Source organism: Rhynchophorus ferrugineus, unplaced genomic scaffold (genome assembly GCF_030347505.1).
Source record: "Rhynchophorus ferrugineus isolate W39M unplaced genomic scaffold, kcgeb_rfMv2 rfM9, whole genome shotgun sequence".
NCBI classification, from domain to species: Eukaryota; Metazoa; Arthropoda; class Insecta; order Coleoptera; family Curculionidae; genus Rhynchophorus; species Rhynchophorus ferrugineus.
The window spans coordinates 42,004,069-42,024,666 of NW_027472588.1; the positions used below are offsets into that span (position 1 = coordinate 42,004,069).

Consider the following 20,598-nt stretch of genomic DNA (forward strand, 5'->3'; position numbering starts at 1 on the left):
TACCTTTGTTTATGTTTATAAAAAAAACAATTTATTTAATTAATAATATTTCTTTGGTTGTTTACATTATTTTAGATGTTTACATTATTTACTAATATGGATATTAATATATCCGCCAAGGGTAATATGCAATTTTTCTATCAAAAATGTATAATTATAGTGTTACTTTGGTGCATATTCCTTTCTCCTTATTTTAAAGGAAAAATCAATTACCTTTGTTTATGTTTATAAAAAAAACAATTTATTTAATTAATAATATTTCTTTGGTTGTTTACATTATTTTAGATGTTTACATTATTTACTAATATGGATATTAATATATCCGCCAAGGGTAATATGCAATTTTTCTATCAAAAATGTATAATTATAGTGTTACTTTGGTGCATATTCCTTTCTCCTTATTTTAAAGGAAAAATCAATTACCTTTGTTTATGTTTATAAAAAAAACAATTTATTTAATTAATAATATTTCTTTGGTTGTTTACATTATTTTAGATGTTTACATTATTTACTAATATGGATATTAATATATCCGCCAAGGGTAATATGCAATTTTTCTATCAAAAATGTATAATTATAGTGTTACTTTGGTGCATATTCCTTTCTCCTTATTTTAAAGGAAAAATCAATTACCTTTGTTTATGTTTATAAAAAAAACAATTTATTTAATTAATAATATTTCTTTGGTTGTTTACATTATTTTAGATGTTTACATTATTTACTAATATGGATATTAATATATCCGCCAAGGGTAATATGCAATTTTTCTATCAAAAATGTATAATTATAGTGTTACTTTGGTGCATATTCCTTTCTCCTTATTTTAAAGGAAAAATCAATTACCTTTGTTTATGTTTATAAAAAAAACAATTTATTTAATTAATAATATTTCTTTGGTTGTTTACATTATTTTAGATGTTTACATTATTTACTAATATGGATATTAATATATCCGCCAAGGGTAATATGCAATTTTTCTATCAAAAATGTATAATTATAGTGTTACTTTGGTGCATATTCCTTTCTCCTTATTTTAAAGGAAAAATCAATTACCTTTGTTTATGTTTATAAAAAAAACAATTTATTTAATTAATAATATTTCTTTGGTTGTTTACATTATTTTAGATGTTTACATTATTTACTAATATGGATATTAATATATCCGCCAAGGGTAATATGCAATTTTTCTATCAAAAATGTATAATTATAGTGTTACTTTGGTGCATATTCCTTTCTCCTTATTTTAAAGGAAAAATCAATTACCTTTGTTTATGTTTATAAAAAAAACAATTTATTTAATTAATAATATTTCTTTGGTTGTTTACATTATTTTAGATGTTTACATTATTTACTAATATGGATATTAATATATCCGCCAAGGGTAATATGCAATTTTTCTATCAAAAATGTATAATTATAGTGTTACTTTGGTGCATATTCCTTTCTCCTTATTTTAAAGGAAAAATCAATTACCTTTGTTTATGTTTATAAAAAAAACAATTTATTTAATTAATAATATTTCTTTGGTTGTTTACATTATTTTAGATGTTTACATTATTTACTAATATGGATATTAATATATCCGCCAAGGGTAATATGCAATTTTTCTATCAAAAATGTATAATTATAGTGTTACTTTGGTGCATATTCCTTTCTCCTTATTTTAAAGGAAAAATCAATTACCTTTGTTTATGTTTATAAAAAAAACAATTTATTTAATTAATAATATTTCTTTGGTTGTTTACATTATTTTAGATGTTTACATTATTTACTAATATGGATATTAATATATCCGCCAAGGGTAATATGCAATTTTTCTATCAAAAATGTATAATTATAGTGTTACTTTGGTGCATATTCCTTTCTCCTTATTTTAAAGGAAAAATCAATTACCTTTGTTTATGTTTATAAAAAAAACAATTTATTTAATTAATAATATTTCTTTGGTTGTTTACATTATTTTAGATGTTTACATTATTTACTAATATGGATATTAATATATCCGCCAAGGGTAATATGCAATTTTTCTATCAAAAATGTATAATTATAGTGTTACTTTGGTGCATATTCCTTTCTCCTTATTTTGAAAGAAAAATCAATTACCTTTGTTTATGTTTATAAAAAAAACAATTTATTTAATTAATAATATTTCTTTGGTTGTTTACATTATTTTAGATGTTTACATTATTTACTAATATGGATATTAATATATCCGCCAAGGGTAATATGCAATTTTTCTATCAAAAATGTATAATTATAGTGTTACTTTGGTGCATATTCCTTTCTCCTTATTTTAAAGGAAAAATCAATTACCTTTGTTTATGTTTATAAAAAAAACAATTTATTTAATTAATAATATTTCTTTGGTTGTTTACATTATTTTAGATGTTTACATTATTTACTAATATGGATATTAATATATCCGCCAAGGGTAATATGCAATTTTTCTATCAAAAATGTATAATTATAGTGTTACTTTGGTGCATATTCCTTTCTCCTTATTTTAAAGGAAAAATCAATTACCTTTGTTTATGTTTATAAAAAAAACAATTTATTTAATTAATAATATTTCTTTGGTTGTTTACATTATTTTAGATGTTTACATTATTTACTAATATGGATATTAATATATCCGCCAAGGGTAATATGCAATTTTTCTATCAAAAATGTATAATTATAGTGTTACTTTGGTGCATATTCCTTTCTCCTTATTTTAAAGGAAAAATCAATTACCTTTGTTTATGTTTATAAAAAAAACAATTTATTTAATTAATAATATTTCTTTGGTTGTTTACATTATTTTAGATGTTTACATTATTTACTTATATGGATATTAATATATCCGCCAAGGGTAATATGCAATTTTTCTATCAAAAATGTATAATTATAGTGTTACTTTGGTGCATATTCCTTTCTCCTTATTTTAAAGGAAAAATCAATTACCTTTGTTTATGTTTATAAAAAAAACAATTTATTTAATTAATAATATTTCTTTGGTTGTTTACATTATTTTAGATGTTTACATTATTTACTAATATGGATATTAATATATCCGCCAAGGGTAATATGCAATTTTTCTATCAAAAATGTATAATTATAGTGTTACTTTGGTGCATATTCCTTTCTCCTTATTTTAAAGGAAAAATCAATTACCTTTGTTTATGTTTATAAAAAAAACAATTTATTTAATTAATAATATTTCTTTGGTTGTTTACATTATTTTAGATGTTTACATTATTTACTTATATGGATATTAATATATCCGCCAAGGGTAATATGCAATTTTTCTATCAAAAATGTATAATTATAGTGTTACTTTGGTGCATATTCCTTTCTCCTTATTTTAAAGGAAAAATCAATTACCTTTGTTTATGTTTATAAAAAAAACAATTTATTTAATTAATAATATTTCTTTGGTTGTTTACATTATTTTAGATGTTTACATTATTTACTAATATGGATATTAATATATCCGCCAAGGGTAATATGCAATTTTTCTATCAAAAATGTATAATTATAGTGTTACTTTGGTGCATATTCCTTTCTCCTTATTTTAAAGGAAAAATCAATTACCTTTGTTTATGTTTATAAAAAAAACAATTTATTTAATTAATAATATTTCTTTGGTTGTTTACATTATTTTAGATGTTTACATTATTTACTTATATGGATATTAATATATCCGCCAAGGGTAATATGCAATTTTTCTATCAAAAAGTTATAATTATAGTGTTACTTTGGTGCATATTCCTTTCTCCTTATTTTGAAAGAAAAATCAATTACCTTTGTTTATGTTTATAAAAAAAACAATTTATTTAATTAATAATATTTCTTTGGTTGTTTACATTATTTTAGATGTTTACATTATTTACTTATATGGATATTAATATATCCGCCAAGGGTAATATGCAATTTTTCTATCAAAAATGTATAATTATAGTGTTACTTTGGTGCATATTCCTTTCTCCTTATTTTAAAGGAAAAATCAATTACCTTTGTTTATGTTTATAAAAAAAACAATTTATTTAATTAATAATATTTCTTTGGTTGTTTACATTATTTTAGATGTTTACATTATTTACTAATATGGATATTAATATATCCGCCAAGGGTAATATGCAATTTTTCTATCAAAAATGTATAATTATAGTGTTACTTTGGTGCATATTCCTTTCTCCTTATTTTAAAGGAAAAATCAATTACCTTTGTTTATGTTTATAAAAAAAACAATTTATTTAATTAATAATATTTCTTTGGTTGTTTACATTATTTTAGATGTTTACATTATTTACTTATATGGATATTAATATATCCGCCAAGGGTAATATGCAATTTTTCTATCAAAAATGTATAATTATAGTGTTACTTTGGTGCATATTCCTTTCTCCTTATTTTAAAGGAAAAATCAATTACCTTTGTTTATGTTTATAAAAAAAACAATTTATTTAATTAATAATATTTCTTTGGTTGTTTACATTATTTTAGATGTTTACATTATTTACTTATATGGATATTAATATATCCGCCAAGGGTAATATGCAATTTTTCTATCAAAAAGTTATAATTATAGTGTTACTTTGGTGCATATTCCTTTCTCCTTATTTTGAAAAAAAAATCAATTACCTTTGTTTATTTTTATAAAAAAACCAATTTATTTAATTAATAATATTTCTTTGGTTGTTTACATTATTTTAGATGTTTACATTATTTACTTATATGGATATTAATATATCCGCCAAGGGTAATATGCAATTTTTCTATCAAAAATGTATAATTATAGTGTTACTTTGGTGCATATTCCTTTCTCCTTATTTTAAAGGAAAAATCAATTACCTTTGTTTATGTTTATAAAAAAAACAATTTATTTAATTAATAATATTTCTTTGGTTGTTTACATTATTTTAGATGTTTACATTATTTACTAATATGGATATTAATATATCCGCCAAGGGTAATATGCAATTTTTCTATCAAAAATGTATAATTATAGTGTTACTTTGGTGCATATTCCTTTCTCCTTATTTTAAAGGAAAAATCAATTACCTTTGTTTATGTTTATAAAAAAAACAATTTATTTAATTAATAATATTTCTTTGGTTGTTTACATTATTTTAGATGTTTACATTATTTACTTATATGGATATTAATATATCCGCCAAGGGTAATATGCAATTTTTCTATCAAAAATGTATAATTATAGTGTTACTTTGGTGCATATTCCTTTCTCCTTATTTTAAAGGAAAAATCAATTACCTTTGTTTATGTTTATAAAAAAAACAATTTATTTAATTAATAATATTTCTTTGGTTGTTTACATTATTTTAGATGTTTACATTATTTACTAATATGGATATTAATATATCCGCCAAGGGTAATATGCAATTTTTCTATCAAAAATGTATAATTATAGTGTTACTTTGGTGCATATTCCTTTCTCCTTATTTTAAAGGAAAAATCAATTACCTTTGTTTATGTTTATAAAAAAAACAATTTATTTAATTAATAATATTTCTTTGGTTGTTTACATTATTTTAGATGTTTACATTATTTACTAATATGGATATTAATATATCCGCCAAGGGTAATATGCAATTTTTCTATCAAAAATGTATAATTATAGTGTTACTTTGGTGCATATTCCTTTCTCCTTATTTTGAAAAAAAAATCAATTACCTTTGTTTATGTTTATAAAAAAAACAATTTATTTAATTAATAATATTTCTTTGGTTGTTTACATTATTTTAGATGTTTACATTATTTACTAATATGGATATTAATATATCCGCCAAGGGTAATATGCAATTTTTCTATCAAAAATGTATAATTATAGTGTTACTTTGGTGCATATTCCTTTCTCCTTATTTTAAAGGAAAAATCAATTACCTTTGTTTATGTTTATAAAAAAAACAATTTATTTAATTAATAATATTTCTTTGGTTGTTTACATTATTTTAGATGTTTACATTATTTACTAATATGGATATTAATATATCCGTCAAGGGTAATATGCAATTTTTCTATCAAAAATGTATAATTATAGTGTTACTTTGGTGCATATTCCTTTCTCCTTATTTTGAAGGAAAAATCAATTACCTTTGTTTATGTTTATAAAAAAAACAATTTATTTAATTAAAAATATTTCTTTGGTTGTTTACATTATTTTAGATGTTTACATTATTTACTAATATGGATATTAATATATCCGCCAAGGGTAATATGCAATTTTTCTATCAAAAATGTATAATTATAGTGTTACTTTGGTGCATATACCTTTCTCCTTATTTTGAAGGAAAAATCAATTACCTTTGTTTATGTTTATAAAAAAAACAATTTATTTAATTAAAAATATTTCTTTGGTTGTTTACATTATTTTAGATGTTTACATTATTTACTAATATGGATATTAATATATCCGCCAAGGGTAATATGCAATTTTTCTATCAAAAATGTATAATTATAGTGTTACTTTGGTGCATATACCTTTCTCCTTATTTTGAAGGAAAAATCAATTACCTTTGTTTATGTTTATAAAAAAAACAATTTATTTAATTAAAAATATTTCTTTGGTTGTTTACATTATTTTAGATGTTTACATTATTTACTAATATGGATATTAATATATCCGCCAAGGGTAATATGCAATTTTTCTATCAAAAATGTATAATTATAGTGTTACTTTGGTGCATATTCCTTTCTCCTTATTTTGAAGGAAAAATCAATTACCTTTGTTTATGTTTATAAAAAAAACAATTTATTTAATTAAAAATATTTCTTTGGTTGTTTACATTATTTTAGATGTTTACATTATTTACTAATATGGATATTAATATATCCGCCAAGGGTAATATGCAATTTTTCTATCAAAAATGTATAATTATAGTGTTACTTTGGTGCATATTCCTTTCTCCTTATTTTGAAGGAAAAATCAATTACCTTTGTTTATGTTTATAAAAAAAACAATTTATTTAATTAAAAATATTTCTTTGGTTGTTTACATTATTTTAGATGTTTACATTATTTACTAATATGGATATTAATATATCCGTCAAGGGTAATATGCAATTTTTCTATCAAAAATGTATAATTATAGTGTTACTTTGGTGCATATTCCTTTCTCCTTATTTTGAAGGAAAAATCAATTACCTTTGTTTATGTTTATAAAAAAAACAATTTATTTAATTAAAAATATTTCTTTGGTTGTTTACATTATTTTAGATGTTTACATTATTTACTAATATGGATATTAATATATCCGCCAAGGGTAATATGCAATTTTTCTATCAAAAATGTATAATTATAGTGTTACTTTGGTGCATATTCCTTTCTCCTTATTTTGAAGGAAAAATCAATTACCTTTGTTTATGTTTATAAAAAAAACAATTTATTTAATTAAAAATATTTCTTTGGTTGTTTACATTATTTTAGATGTTTACATTATTTACTAATATGGATATTAATATATCCGTCAAGGGTAATATGCAATTTTTCTATCAAAAATGTATAATTATAGTGTTACTTTGGTGCATATTCCTTTCTCCTTATTTTGAAGGAAAAATCAATTACCTTTGTTTATGTTTATAAAAAAAACAATTTATTTAATTAAAAATATTTCTTTGGTTGTTTACATTATTTTAGATGTTTACATTATTTACTAATATGGATATTAATATATCCGCCAAGGGTAATATGCAATTTTTCTATCAAAAATGTATAATTATAGTGTTACTTTGGTGCATATTCCTTTCTCCTTATTTTGAAGGAAAAATCAATTACCTTTGTTTATGTTTATAAAAAAAACAATTTATTTAATTAAAAATATTTCTTTGGTTGTTTACATTATTTTAGATGTTTACATTATTTACTAATATGGATATTAATATATCCGCCAAGGGTAATATGCAATTTTTCTATCAAAAATGTATAATTATAGTGTTACTTTGGTGCATATTCCTTTCTCCTTATTTTGAAGGAAAAATCAATTACCTTTGTTTATGTTTATAAAAAAAACAATTTATTTAATTAAAAATATTTCTTTGGTTGTTTACATTATTTTAGATGTTTACATTATTTACTAATATGGATATTAATATATCCGCCAAGGGTAATATGCAATTTTTCTATCAAAAATGTATAATTATAGTGTTACTTTGGTGCATATTCCTTTCTCCTTATTTTGAAGGAAAAATCAATTACCTTTGTTTATGTTTATAAAAAAAACAATTTATTTAATTAAAAATATTTCTTTGGTTGTTTACATTATTTTAGATGTTTACATTATTTACTAATATGGATATTAATATATCCGCCAACGGTAATATGCAATTTTTCTATCAAAAATGTATAATTATAGCGTTACTTTGGTGCATATTCCTTTCTCCTTATTTTAAAGGAAAAATCAATTACCTTTGTTTATTTTTATAAAAAAACCAATTTATTTAATTAATAATATTTCTTTGGTTGTTTACATTATTTTAGATGTTTACATTATTTACTAATATGGATATTAATATATCCGCCAAGGGTAATATGCAATTTTTCTATCAAAAATGTCCTAATTATATTTATGGTATTAAACCACCGACTTATCGAGTCACTTGTTTTATAACAAAACAACATATTTTCTTACCAGTTGACGTGAATAATCACGACACCCTGCAATATTAAAAAATATTAAAACTAAAATTTTTGAACAATTCCCCAGAGTACGTAATATTTTAGCATTATCGCCAAGGGGCGTTTTCCTTTTCCACCACCGATATTACCCCGTCCCCGTTTTCAATCTCAGCGAACATACGAATAGGGTAAACAACGGATCCGCATTCCGCGGATTGCCTAGGAATTTTTCCGGGATTTTCCCCGCCAGATTATGAAATTTAACTTAATTGTATTGCCCCCGGTAATTGTAAAGTACCATCTCCTTTTATTTCGGGCGTTTTACATAATCAGTTCGTTTCGCTATAAAGTTTTTTCTAAATACATTCCTCCCATAGAAAATACCCTATGGGACAAAACGTAAAAGAGAGTTTAATTTGTTTATATTTTCTCGATACTGTTTTGCAGTTGTTATGTAACTTATTTTGATCTGTGTTTTTATTTATTTAAAATTTTGGATTGTTTTATTAAATATAATTTGTATACGAGTGAAAATGTCGCCGAATTTGTAGTTTTATTGCTGATACTCCACGAACTTGTTTGTTTTATCATTGTTATGCAAAACAGCAAACAATTAAAGTACAGAATTATTACTATAACCGTAAAAACTACGATCCCGTCACATTAAACCAATACAATCTCATATTAAAAGCTAAACTTAACGTATAACAATATAGAAAAAGTTTTAAAGCTTTAAAATTCAACCAACTAAAAAGATAAAAATTCGCCTAGTACTGCATACCATCAAAATACCGGAATAAAACGTTTTGAGAGTCCCGCACTCGGAACTGGTTAAATTAAATTTCATAATCTGGACGAGTTGTCGACGCAGGCCCGCATTCCTCCGAAAAATTTCCAGCGAAATGGTAATACGTAAAATTAGCTTTTCCTCTAAAAGCGGCTTTGGGACAATAATAAATATAAATAAATAAATTCACCGTCCTGCTACAACCCTTCTGAATTCCCATATGTTAATTGAAGATGTTATACGTATTATAACTGAGATTATTTTTAATTTGTAAATATTGGGCGCTTGGTTTAACCGTCCGGCTAATGACCGGGCACCCGGGTATCCATTTCAAATCCGCAGGTAAAATATATTAACTTTTTATAAATTTTTTTATGGCCATCTGAATCCTCAAAACTGAAGTAATTTGACACCCATTTTTCATCAAATTTCAGTTATTAATAAATGTTGACTATCAAACTTGATACCCCGCCCGTTCAATATCCAGGTACCCATCAAGATAATGTATATGAACGACGGGTTTATACACAATTCAGAGACTGCTTATTAAAGTATTTAGTTAATTTGACTTTTAAATTGATAATAAACAATACAGTTGGTAATTTTTTTTTTATTTAAACAATAATACTTATTATAAACAATAACAAAAATTGTAAGTAAGAAATACATAACTCCGTTTTATTTTATTTTATTAATATCGTTTTCCATTGTTTTACTATTTATTTATTTACATTATTTTATTTATTACTAGCGACCCGCCCCGGCTTCGCACGGGTGCAATGCTGATACTAAATTAAATACACTATAGAAAAAATATGAACGTTGTATATAAAAACATAGCGGCCCGCTCCGACTTTGCACGGGCATAAAATATATATGCCTATGTCACTCAATGAAAACATGATTAAAATCGATCCAGTATTTTTGGTTCATTCATTACTGCCCTTGACCTGCACGCATTAAATTTGGAGTAAAACAATTCCTCTTCCCCTATTCTTACTATGAATATTTCCTGCTATCTTTGGAATATCTAAATTCATACAATTTTTATTACATTACACATTTTTAAACGCAAATTTTAAATTTGTAATATCTCCGAAAATATTTGTTTAATTTACATGCTGTAAGGAACCATATTGATCTATATTAATTGCACACTGTATTTAAGGTACTTAATTCGATAAGGATTAATGCCGTATTGCTTAAAATAGCTTCGTAAATAAGCCATTTTCTCACGTAAAAAGTAAACAATAAAAATGGTTAATGTGGGTTATCCCTAAAAGATAAACTAAACATTAATTTGATCTAACTCGTAGGGTTAGGCAGCGTTTTTGCTAATTGCTAAATAAGCCTAAAAAAATAGGTTAATTTACGACATCACGTTAGAAACCTCTAAAGTTAGCAATGTTGCCTTAGTATATTATGCATGTATTATACATATAAACCTTCCTCTTGAATCACTCTATCTATTGAAAAAAACCGCATCAAAATCCGTTGCGTAGTTTTAAAGATTTAAGCGCACATAGGGATATAGGGACAGAAAAGGCGACTTTGTTTTATACTATGTAGTGATGATACAGTGCCATATAAAAATTGAAGTACATGAAATCATTTCGTACATCCCTCACATGTTGTGGTTATAATACAGTGTTCGTCACAAATAGGGTCGCTTCTACTTCACTTTCTTCATCCTCATCCTCTCCATCTTCACTTTCTTTATCTTCTTCCTGGTCTTTATGTTTATATTATTTATTGAGTGCAATTTCATCATCTGTTATGAGTAAAATATACAATTTATATAACATAAAATACATTATAACTATCAACGTATCTATCATCACTACTATCCAACACGCAGTCATCATCAGATTCTTCTGCTTCGAATGTTTTCTTCAAATTCTTATTATTCTGAGAACGGACGACTCTATTGTAAACAATTTAAAATTTATTTATGACTATTTTTTCTTATTATTGAAAACAAAAAATAAATAATTTACTTGAAAATAAAACAATTAAATTTCTCCTTACCGTCTAAAACTCGATGAATCAGCCATTGTATTTAGATTAAATACGATTTTTTTATTAATATATTATTATTATATTATATTTTAATATATTAATAATTAATATTAATTTTTTCTTTTCGTACGACATGAGAAGGGGAAAGGGACACTCAGGTACCTAAATATCGATTGGCTTGGCATTCCGCTATTGTTATTTCTATGAGGACTATATACTGTGTCCCTATAGCTATTTCATATGCTACATAGCCAGTTCACACAGAATTTTTATTCAGTACACTAATGTCTTGCACATCTGCCTATATAGGTGGGTACCCGGGTACCCGGTCATTGAACGAATGGTGAAATAGTATATCCATGGGAACATTTTCATAAATTCTTCGAACATATTATTTAAATATTTATCTTAAATAATCTTAGGTAATACTATTACTATGCATATATATAGTGCCGGACTAAGACCACTTGATGGTTTTGTTTCTTGAAAAATACCCATTTATATAGAATTTTGCTTAAACTTTTACGCTTTGTAGTCTACTGACCACAACAAAATACAAAAGCTCATCGTCAAATATTATACAGATACTTACCTAAGACTGCCAACAGGTGGAGTGGCGTACGGAACCCCCAAGAATGCCTCCACCGGAGGATGGATGTGAATCATGACGCCTCTCAGAGCCCCGTATTTTGTCTTTACAACGCGCGTACTATATTTGTGCACCAACAGTGACGAATCCACTGCGTCGAACGATATCAAAAAAGCAACCTAGAACAAATAAAAAAATAAATATATTATGCAATAAAATACTATCAATATATACGATTTAAAAGCATTTGGTGTGTTGAGAAACAATGAGTAGCAACAAGTCTCCTTTTACCGACTATGGGTTTATCTGGACTGGACTTACAGTTTAACGTGGGCTCCGAACCACGGTCGTCAACATTAAGCCTACCGACTGGCGAGTGATCAACTTTAGGAACCATCCCAGAATATATCCGGTCTTACCCAGCCTGGTTACTGGCGTGACTGGGAACAATTTTCTTATCGGATTTTATACTCTTACCTAGTACAATCACAAATTTTAAACAATCACATACATAAATTTACTACCATACCTAGCAGGATTCGAACCCGCGGCTATCGCAATAGTAGGAGGATCGTCCTATCACCTTTACCACCGCGCCACCAAGCGGGCAGGAGTTAAATTAGTACAATAGATAACACCTTCATAGAATATTTTGAGAAAAATGAGCTAGTCATCAGCAGACTAACATCTTCCACCTGATTTAACTACGACAACATCTTGGTTATGCGGAATAGTGAATTGAACAACCTCAACTAAGTTCCATTTGTGGAGATCTAGACTCTTTTCTAGGACGTATTTATTGGACAAAAGATCAATGGGCAGCTAGAATACCAATTTTACAAGAAACATACATATATGGACTTTCATTCATTATATACTAAATCAATTCCTTAAGATTGAACTTGTATTCTTCCTCAGAATTAATATAGCTTAACGGATGTAATTAAAAGAGCCCTTAAATGAGCAGAATTCTATTTAAAAGTGTTAACAAAATTAACAAATTACAGAAAAAGGAACAGGGAACAAGAGACACGTAGACAGGCAAACTACTGAAAAAAAAACAACATCAAAACCATCTTCAAACCACGTAGTAAGATTCTTCCCTAACTCCAAAATTAAAAGAAATCTGTTAAAGGTACCAGGGGTGTGCAAATTTCATTGTCAGTCTGGGAAAGAGTATATAAGAGAAACTGAGAGCATTATAAGTACGATATGAGGAATATGATCACAACACAATGAATTGATCACAACATTTAAATTAATAAAGTCAAGGCCTTGAATTTTCCATAAGTCCATTTTGAGTTAAAACATCGAGTAGGTCTTGTAATGTTATATTTGGTATAAAAAATCAAATATATCTGCAATAAGTGTCATTAATGTGTATAATAAACGCATTTTAAAACTCTATTGCCTGAAAAATAATTTATAAAATAACATCAAAATAATCTTAATCACGCAATTTTACAAAACTGCCACCACAGTACCGCCACAGTTACAAAAATAAATATTTGATAATCTGATTGGACAACATCAACGACAGTCATTATTAAAATGCTTTACAGGTAAATCGTTTAAATCTACTGCATATCGGCCTGTTTAGCGTCCGAACACATTTATATTGATTGTTGTAGATTAACATTGCCATTGTATATTATTATTTTGATACCAATAGGCTATTAATAATGTTTACACTATATCGTCTAGCGACTAATAATTATCATTTGTAATTAAAAATAGCGTTAAATTCCGATCGTTATTGTTTAGCATTCGTATACATAATACAATGTTTTCGTAGATAAATGAAGCCGCGTTGTGCAAAACTAATTAACCGAATTATTAATTATTTACATTAAATATTCGGATTACCATATTATAGCATAATGATGATAGTTCGTTTATTTCTATAATATAATCGGTTTTTTTTATAGTATTGGGAACAATCGACTGTTTAGTAATTGACTACTTTTTACTATCAACTGTTTCAGTCGTTATTTTTGGTTCGACTGATTTTACTACTTCTTACCAGAGACTTTTTCAGTCCCTGTTTTCGGTCCAACTGATTTAGTTACTGTTTCAGTCATACACTTTTAGTTACTATTTTTGGTTCTACTAGTTTCATTCGATTGATTTTCTCCAGTCCGAACTCCAGTCCCAGCCGCGAACTTGACAAAAATGTACCCAATTTATGCTTACATAGATTTACATAATTTTATTTTATATATATGCAATAAATATAGTTTTATTTTTTTTTTGGTAGTTTGCTTTTAATTAACAATATATTGTATATTAATATAGGAGCATTTTGGAACGATTTACCGGAAATTTAGATACCGGAAAAAAATTACAACTTTTTTTAGTAGAATTCAACTGGTCTATTTTTTTACGTTAAAGTTAATTTATTTAACCAAATGTAAATACTATCTGTTGGTTATAATTTAGCAAATATTTGATACTGTTTAGAAGGTGAAATGCTTGTTAGTTAGTTATTTGTTAAACAGAATGGCTAGGATAAATTAAAAAAGATATTACGTTTGTATCTTATAAAATAATAAATCAAAAAACGAATTTACCAACAAGCACATTGTGAGATATATTAGAAAAAATGGACGAATAACATCTGGATACTGCAGAAATATAAATGCTACCTAAAGAATGACATATTAGGAAATAGCAATCGCTGTATTTAATGTATTTTCCTCTATATTTTATATAGAAAGTATGGTTTTTTTGTCTAAATACCTTTTTAACTAAAAAAGATAACCAAAAAATAACTGTTGAGTAGATCTTCGTTAATGGCTAGTTATTTTTACATGTTGATGTGTTTCATATTAATGAATTAATTAAATAAAATCAATAGTAATAAGACACTGTACTGTTTTAACCTTTTTTCAATTGTATCTATAGGATTTGCTGGTTGTTAATAATTATTTTATATAAGAGTAGTATTGAACATCTTTTCGGTACTGAACTGTACTCGTCATAACAGAACGTCAAAATCACAATATATTGAGAATTTAGAAAGGAATCTTAAATGTTCGCGTGCGATAAAGTGTTTTAGTTTGTTAATTTGCCGGTTCCTGGTATAAATTTGGTGGCAGAACTGAAATTGGACACTTTCTGCTTTCAGAAGGTTATTGTAAAAAATAATAAGGCGTAGTGTACGTGTATTTATATTTGGTGGGAATAATCATACAGCGATTGGATATTTTGGACTTTTTTTGGTAATTAGATGCTTCCTATAGAGACAATTTGATTTATATACAAAGAATTTCGGTTTGATATTATTCGACAAAGCTTTTGTTAAAAGCGTCTCTGTAGAATTGAAGCATTTTTTGACATGGCTGACAAAGCAAACTTGAAAAACTTATAAACTTACGTGTTAAATATTTTTATTTTGTTAATCGTGTTTTTATAATACTTTTCAAGTTAAAACTCTGGATGTAGTACCATTTCAAATAGAATACCTAGCTTTCCTAGGGATCCTGCTCTATGTTAGAAATGGCTTTTAGCAATAATTAATGAAAAATTGATGGGAATCTTTTGTGAGGTCTTAAATTAGAGTAAAAGGGTTTGTAATCTACATTTTACACAGGTTAACTACAAACCAAAATGTAGAAGAGCATTGCTTAACAGGGATACGGATTCCAGTTGTTATTTAAATTGTAATGTGTTGTCTTTTATGATGTTAATTATATATAACCGATTTGTAAAATATAACAAGCTTCCATTTTAGCTATGACATTGAAGAAAGAAAACATTAATACAAATATGTTAGGTAATGTGAGTTGAACTGTGAAGTTATTAAAGCCAAACAGTACGATAGATGTAATTTGATAAAGCCAGAGATTTTTTTTAAATTTCTTGGTAAATGATATCTTGACTGTTCAATTGAATTCCCAGGTTATGCACAAAACATAACAAGCAGTCTGTCCAATATTTTATATCACCAAATACCTCAATATTTTAAAATGATCAACTGTTTTGAGCAAGACATAACTAGGCTTCAACATATAAATTGTACGGTATTCTGTATTTGGCCGAGTTATATTTAAAATAATGTAAAATGTTCCATATTGAGTGGTTTATTATACTTTTTATATTTAAAAGTATAAGTTTTGTGTTGAATCTGTTATATTACGTTTTAATGTCTTGTCATTAAACAGAAACTTCTAAGAATCCTCTTCAGACCACTTGATAACGCAACGAATAGTAATACTTACCGCACAAAAATATGCCGTACAGAAGAAGATCGAAACAGAAGCGGACGGCGGTTTCGTTAACGATGGTGGAGGCGACGCGGGGGCGTGAGACGATCTTGTCGCGTTCATGACGTCACGGGGTGCATTTGCGACGGGCGCGACCTGGACGTCTACGCAACAGACTCATGACGTGGCCGAGGTATCGCCCGGGTTAATCATCTGCAACAGATAACGACAAAATCACTTAGATACACAGTGTAAAAGTGTTACAGTATACGAAAGCATAGAAAATTATTTATACGTCAAAATGTTCATAAGTTCATGAGGTTTTGTTTGTTGTATGAAATACTCTCCAAATATTTTCCGGCTATTCTAACCGAAAACTTAAAAACATAAAGTGTAAGTGACCGTTAGACTGTGATAGAAAAACTACAGGGAAGTGAACATAATATATAGTCTATCTAATAGAACAGCCAATGCACGACATCAACTTAGATGGTGGTTTACAAAGTTTGTTGGTTTGTAAACTTGTTTTGAACTAAAACTTTGTTTTGAAGAATCTTGGAAACATTTGGCAACAATGTCGACCGGTACCAATATAAATTGAAATTGACAGACTGATTTGGTTATAAGTTCCGACGCATCAGACAGCATTTTGCCTTTTTTTAACTAAAGTAATAGGTCAATTGAAAAGTCTTCGGTTTATCATAGTAAAACACATTTTATTGGACCAGGACTAACTAAAAAGCATATGGATTTAATTCTAGTAATGTCATCTGTGTGTCAGGTCGGGAACTTTTCATTTGACCTGTTAATATGAGAAGGGAAAACCTACTCCGAATTACAATAATCTATATCTTATGTTCATGATTTACTGATTCTAAGGTTATGTTTCACTTCAAATCTATTAATTCCCAATATAGTTATTTTCTTATGTACGGTTATGAAGATGCAGAATCCAGAGGACTAGCTTTTTATTAGAAATCGAATAAATGAAGAAACGACAGTATAAGACAATAAGTTAAGTTTATGAACCTATTTTAATCCCAGTAAGCAACAGTTAGTATACTATGTGTTATTCTAATTTCACTAATTGTCTTAAAATATTCATGATTATATTCGTATTTTGATTAATTGTTCATCAATTTACTTTCCGATATAACCCAAACCAAAATGAAATATACATTTAGCAAAGTCATTTGATTTTATTGTGAATTTTTCGTTTCCTATCTCTTCTACACTTCTCTGCAGTCTGTGCTACAATATTTGATATCTTTTTTTAACGCTAGTTGTGGCCTATTATATGTAGTTTCGTTTAAATCCTTCTTAGCCTTTTAAGTGAAAGTGGACTTCGTTACTGAAGATTATATTATTAAGTTTTATAAGAATATAGTTATTAGTTAAGAATTAAATATTAGAACACATATCTCTTTTGTTTACAATAGGTTCATAATTTAAAAGGGTATAAATCTGAACAATTTACTAAAATAAGTCCCTATCATTGAAATTATCTAAAAAGTCATCAAGTCTAATAACTTTCAATATACTTTCGCAAGTTTTTCTTTTTGAATTTTCTTTTCATTCTTCCTTTGTCTGTATCTATAGAGTTATTAATAATTTTTTGTATTTATAATGTTTCTATAATATATATTAGAATTAGCGTTGGGAACTATCGGATGAAAATCGAAACAGTCGATAGTCACAAAAACTAGCGATTGAAAATAGGCATTACTGGTGCTTGGAACTATCGACTGTTTTGTAATTGACTACTTTTTACTATCGACTGTTTCAGTCGCTATTTTTGGTTCGACTGATTTTACTACTTTTTACCAGTCACTGTCTCAGTGGACTGTTTTCAGTCACTATTTTTGATCCAACTGATTTTGTTACTATTTACTATCGACTGTTTGAGTCGTGTACTTTTAGTTACTATTTTTGGCTCTACTAGTTTCATTCGACTGATTTTTAACGTTCTGGCTCTGTCGTCCTAGCCGCGTCTTTGGCAAAAATATACCCAATTTATGCTTACATAGATTTATATGTAATAGATAGGGTTTTGTAATTTTTTTGGTAGTTTGCTTGCAAATAACAATATGTTGTATATTGTATATTAATATAGCAGTATTTTTGAGCGATATTTTTCAAGATTGTTAATGTAATAGGATAAAAAGATTAAAATTGTGAATGATAAATAGTAAAATACTTTTGATTGTTTTTTTGGCAATGAAAGATAATATTTCGATTACTCTCCCGATTTTTGTTAAAAAAATATTCAATTCGTTCGATAATAGCAATTCTTTCGCAAGGTTCTCTTTTTGAATTTTCTTTTTATTTTTCTTTTGTCTATATTTAAGGTGTTATTAATATATTTTTTATCATAGTATAATTCTGATTGAACAATTACTCTTACCAAATAAGCATTTTAGTTTTGATTTACTCATCATAAGCTGCATTATAGAATTGTAAAGAGAATTCAATATTGAGGAACAGGGTTATATTAATTGATGTCCAGCCGATTTGGGATGAATAACAAATGTATTTTGAAGTCCTATCACTACATAGTATAAAACAAAGTCGCCTTTTCTGTCCCTATATTCCTATGTGCGCTTAAATCTTTAAAACTACGCAACGGATTTTGATGCGGTTTTTTTCAATAGATAGAGTGATTCAAGAGGAAGGTTTATATGTATAATACATGCATAATATACTAAGGCAACATTGCTAATTTTAGAGGTTTCTAACGTGATGTCGTAAATTAACCTATTTTTTTAGGCTTATTTAGCAATTAGCAAAAACGCTGCCTAACCCTACGAGTTAGATCAAATTAATGTACTACAGTATTGTACACCATAGAAAGGTCTACAAAAAAGTCCGCGATGGTATATGTTTATCTTTTAGGGATAACCCACATTATCAATTTTTATTGTTTACTTTTTACGTGAGAAAATGGCTTATTTACGAAGCTATTTTAAGCAATACGGCATTAATCCTTATCGAATTAAGTACCTTAAATACAGTGTGCAATTAATATATAGATCAATATGGTTCCTTACAGCATGTAAATTAAACAAATATTTTCGGAGATATTACAAATTTAAAATTTGCGTTTAAAAATGTGTAATGTAATAAAAATTGTATGAATTTAGATATTCCAAAGATAGCAGGAAATCTTCATAGTAAGTATAGGGGAAGAGGAATTGTTTTACTCCAAATTTAATGCGTGCAGGCCAAGGGCAGTAATGAATGAACCAAAAATACTGGATCGATTTTAATCATGTTTTCATTGAGTGACATAGGCATATATATTTTATGCCCGTGCAAAGTCGGAGCGGGCCGCTATGTTTTTATATACAACGTTCACATTTTTTCTGTAGTGTATTTAATTTAGTATCAGCATTGCACCCATGCGAAGCCGGGGCGGGTCGCTAGTATATCTATAATATCTCAGCATCGGGTAATTAAAATACCAATTACAAATAAAATTTCTAAGAACTAATTGAATTACAAATAGTAAATATATATTTAAACTTCAATTAAATATTTTAATTACTAGTAATTCAAATAGCCTACCCGGTCCTGTCCACATAACACATAATATTTAGAACTTTTTATATTAATTTTTAAAACTATAATAGACTTCCTGGTTCTCTATACAACTAACAGAATCAAAACCAATTTCTTCAATAATTTAATTGGACAGGAAGCGAGAGAGGAAAGCCCCGCGTTTGTCCCGGTTTCACAGTTATCTATTGGGGCACGATGGTCTCAAAAGAAGCCACCAATTCTTCGCTTAAGAATCCCTGCAGTTCATTACGTACAAAACAAACCGTCCTCCCCTTTTTGGACCGAATTGGCTATAGATAAGGCCTAATTCAACATTTTCTGCTTCTTTTCTCGTCTTTCCCCGAGTCCGTTGGCGACCTAGCTTTTAATAAGCGGTTAGGGTATCGGCCTAATTAATAAGCCCTTTGGACAGACGCTTTTTATTTGAACAATATCTATGAATCACACGGAATCGTTATATTTAACAGCAGTTGTAATGCGTATTATTGTTATTTATTCATATTTGCTAACTCGTTGATCATTGTACCGTCTAAACGTTAACCGTTGACAGTCGTGTTACCTTTTTGTTTTAATAAATAACAATAATCAAGTATTTCAACGGCACGTTAGCAAGAATTTATGTTAGATTTACTGAAATTATGTATGCATGGGTTAATTCTTTTCAGTGAGGCAACCTCTGATATCCACCATCTGATACATTTTTCGTAATTTTTTTATCAAGCAAAAGAACAAATAAAGTGGATGGTTTGCGACACGTGAACATGACAATTGATCATGAGAAAAGCATGTATTCTTTAAATTCACACCGTAAACACTGAATTAACTGT

At 27.1% G+C, this 20,598-nt stretch overlaps 1 protein-coding gene across 1 annotated transcript in view; it reads right to left on the reverse strand.

The window, feature by feature from the left end:
* The window catches only part of LOC143203020 (neuroligin-1), a 294,443-nt gene that overhangs the window by 260,590 nt on the left and 13,255 nt on the right, over positions 1–20,598 (reverse strand). The window contains exons 2-3 of the mRNA XM_076415110.1: positions 16,229–16,426; positions 12,012–12,187 (exon numbers count right to left, since the gene is read on the reverse strand). Coding sequence (XP_076271225.1) covers positions 12,012–12,187; positions 16,229–16,336 — 284 coding nt within the window. The 5' untranslated portion in view covers positions 16,337–16,426. The remainder of the gene's footprint in view (positions 1–12,011; positions 12,188–16,228; positions 16,427–20,598) is intronic.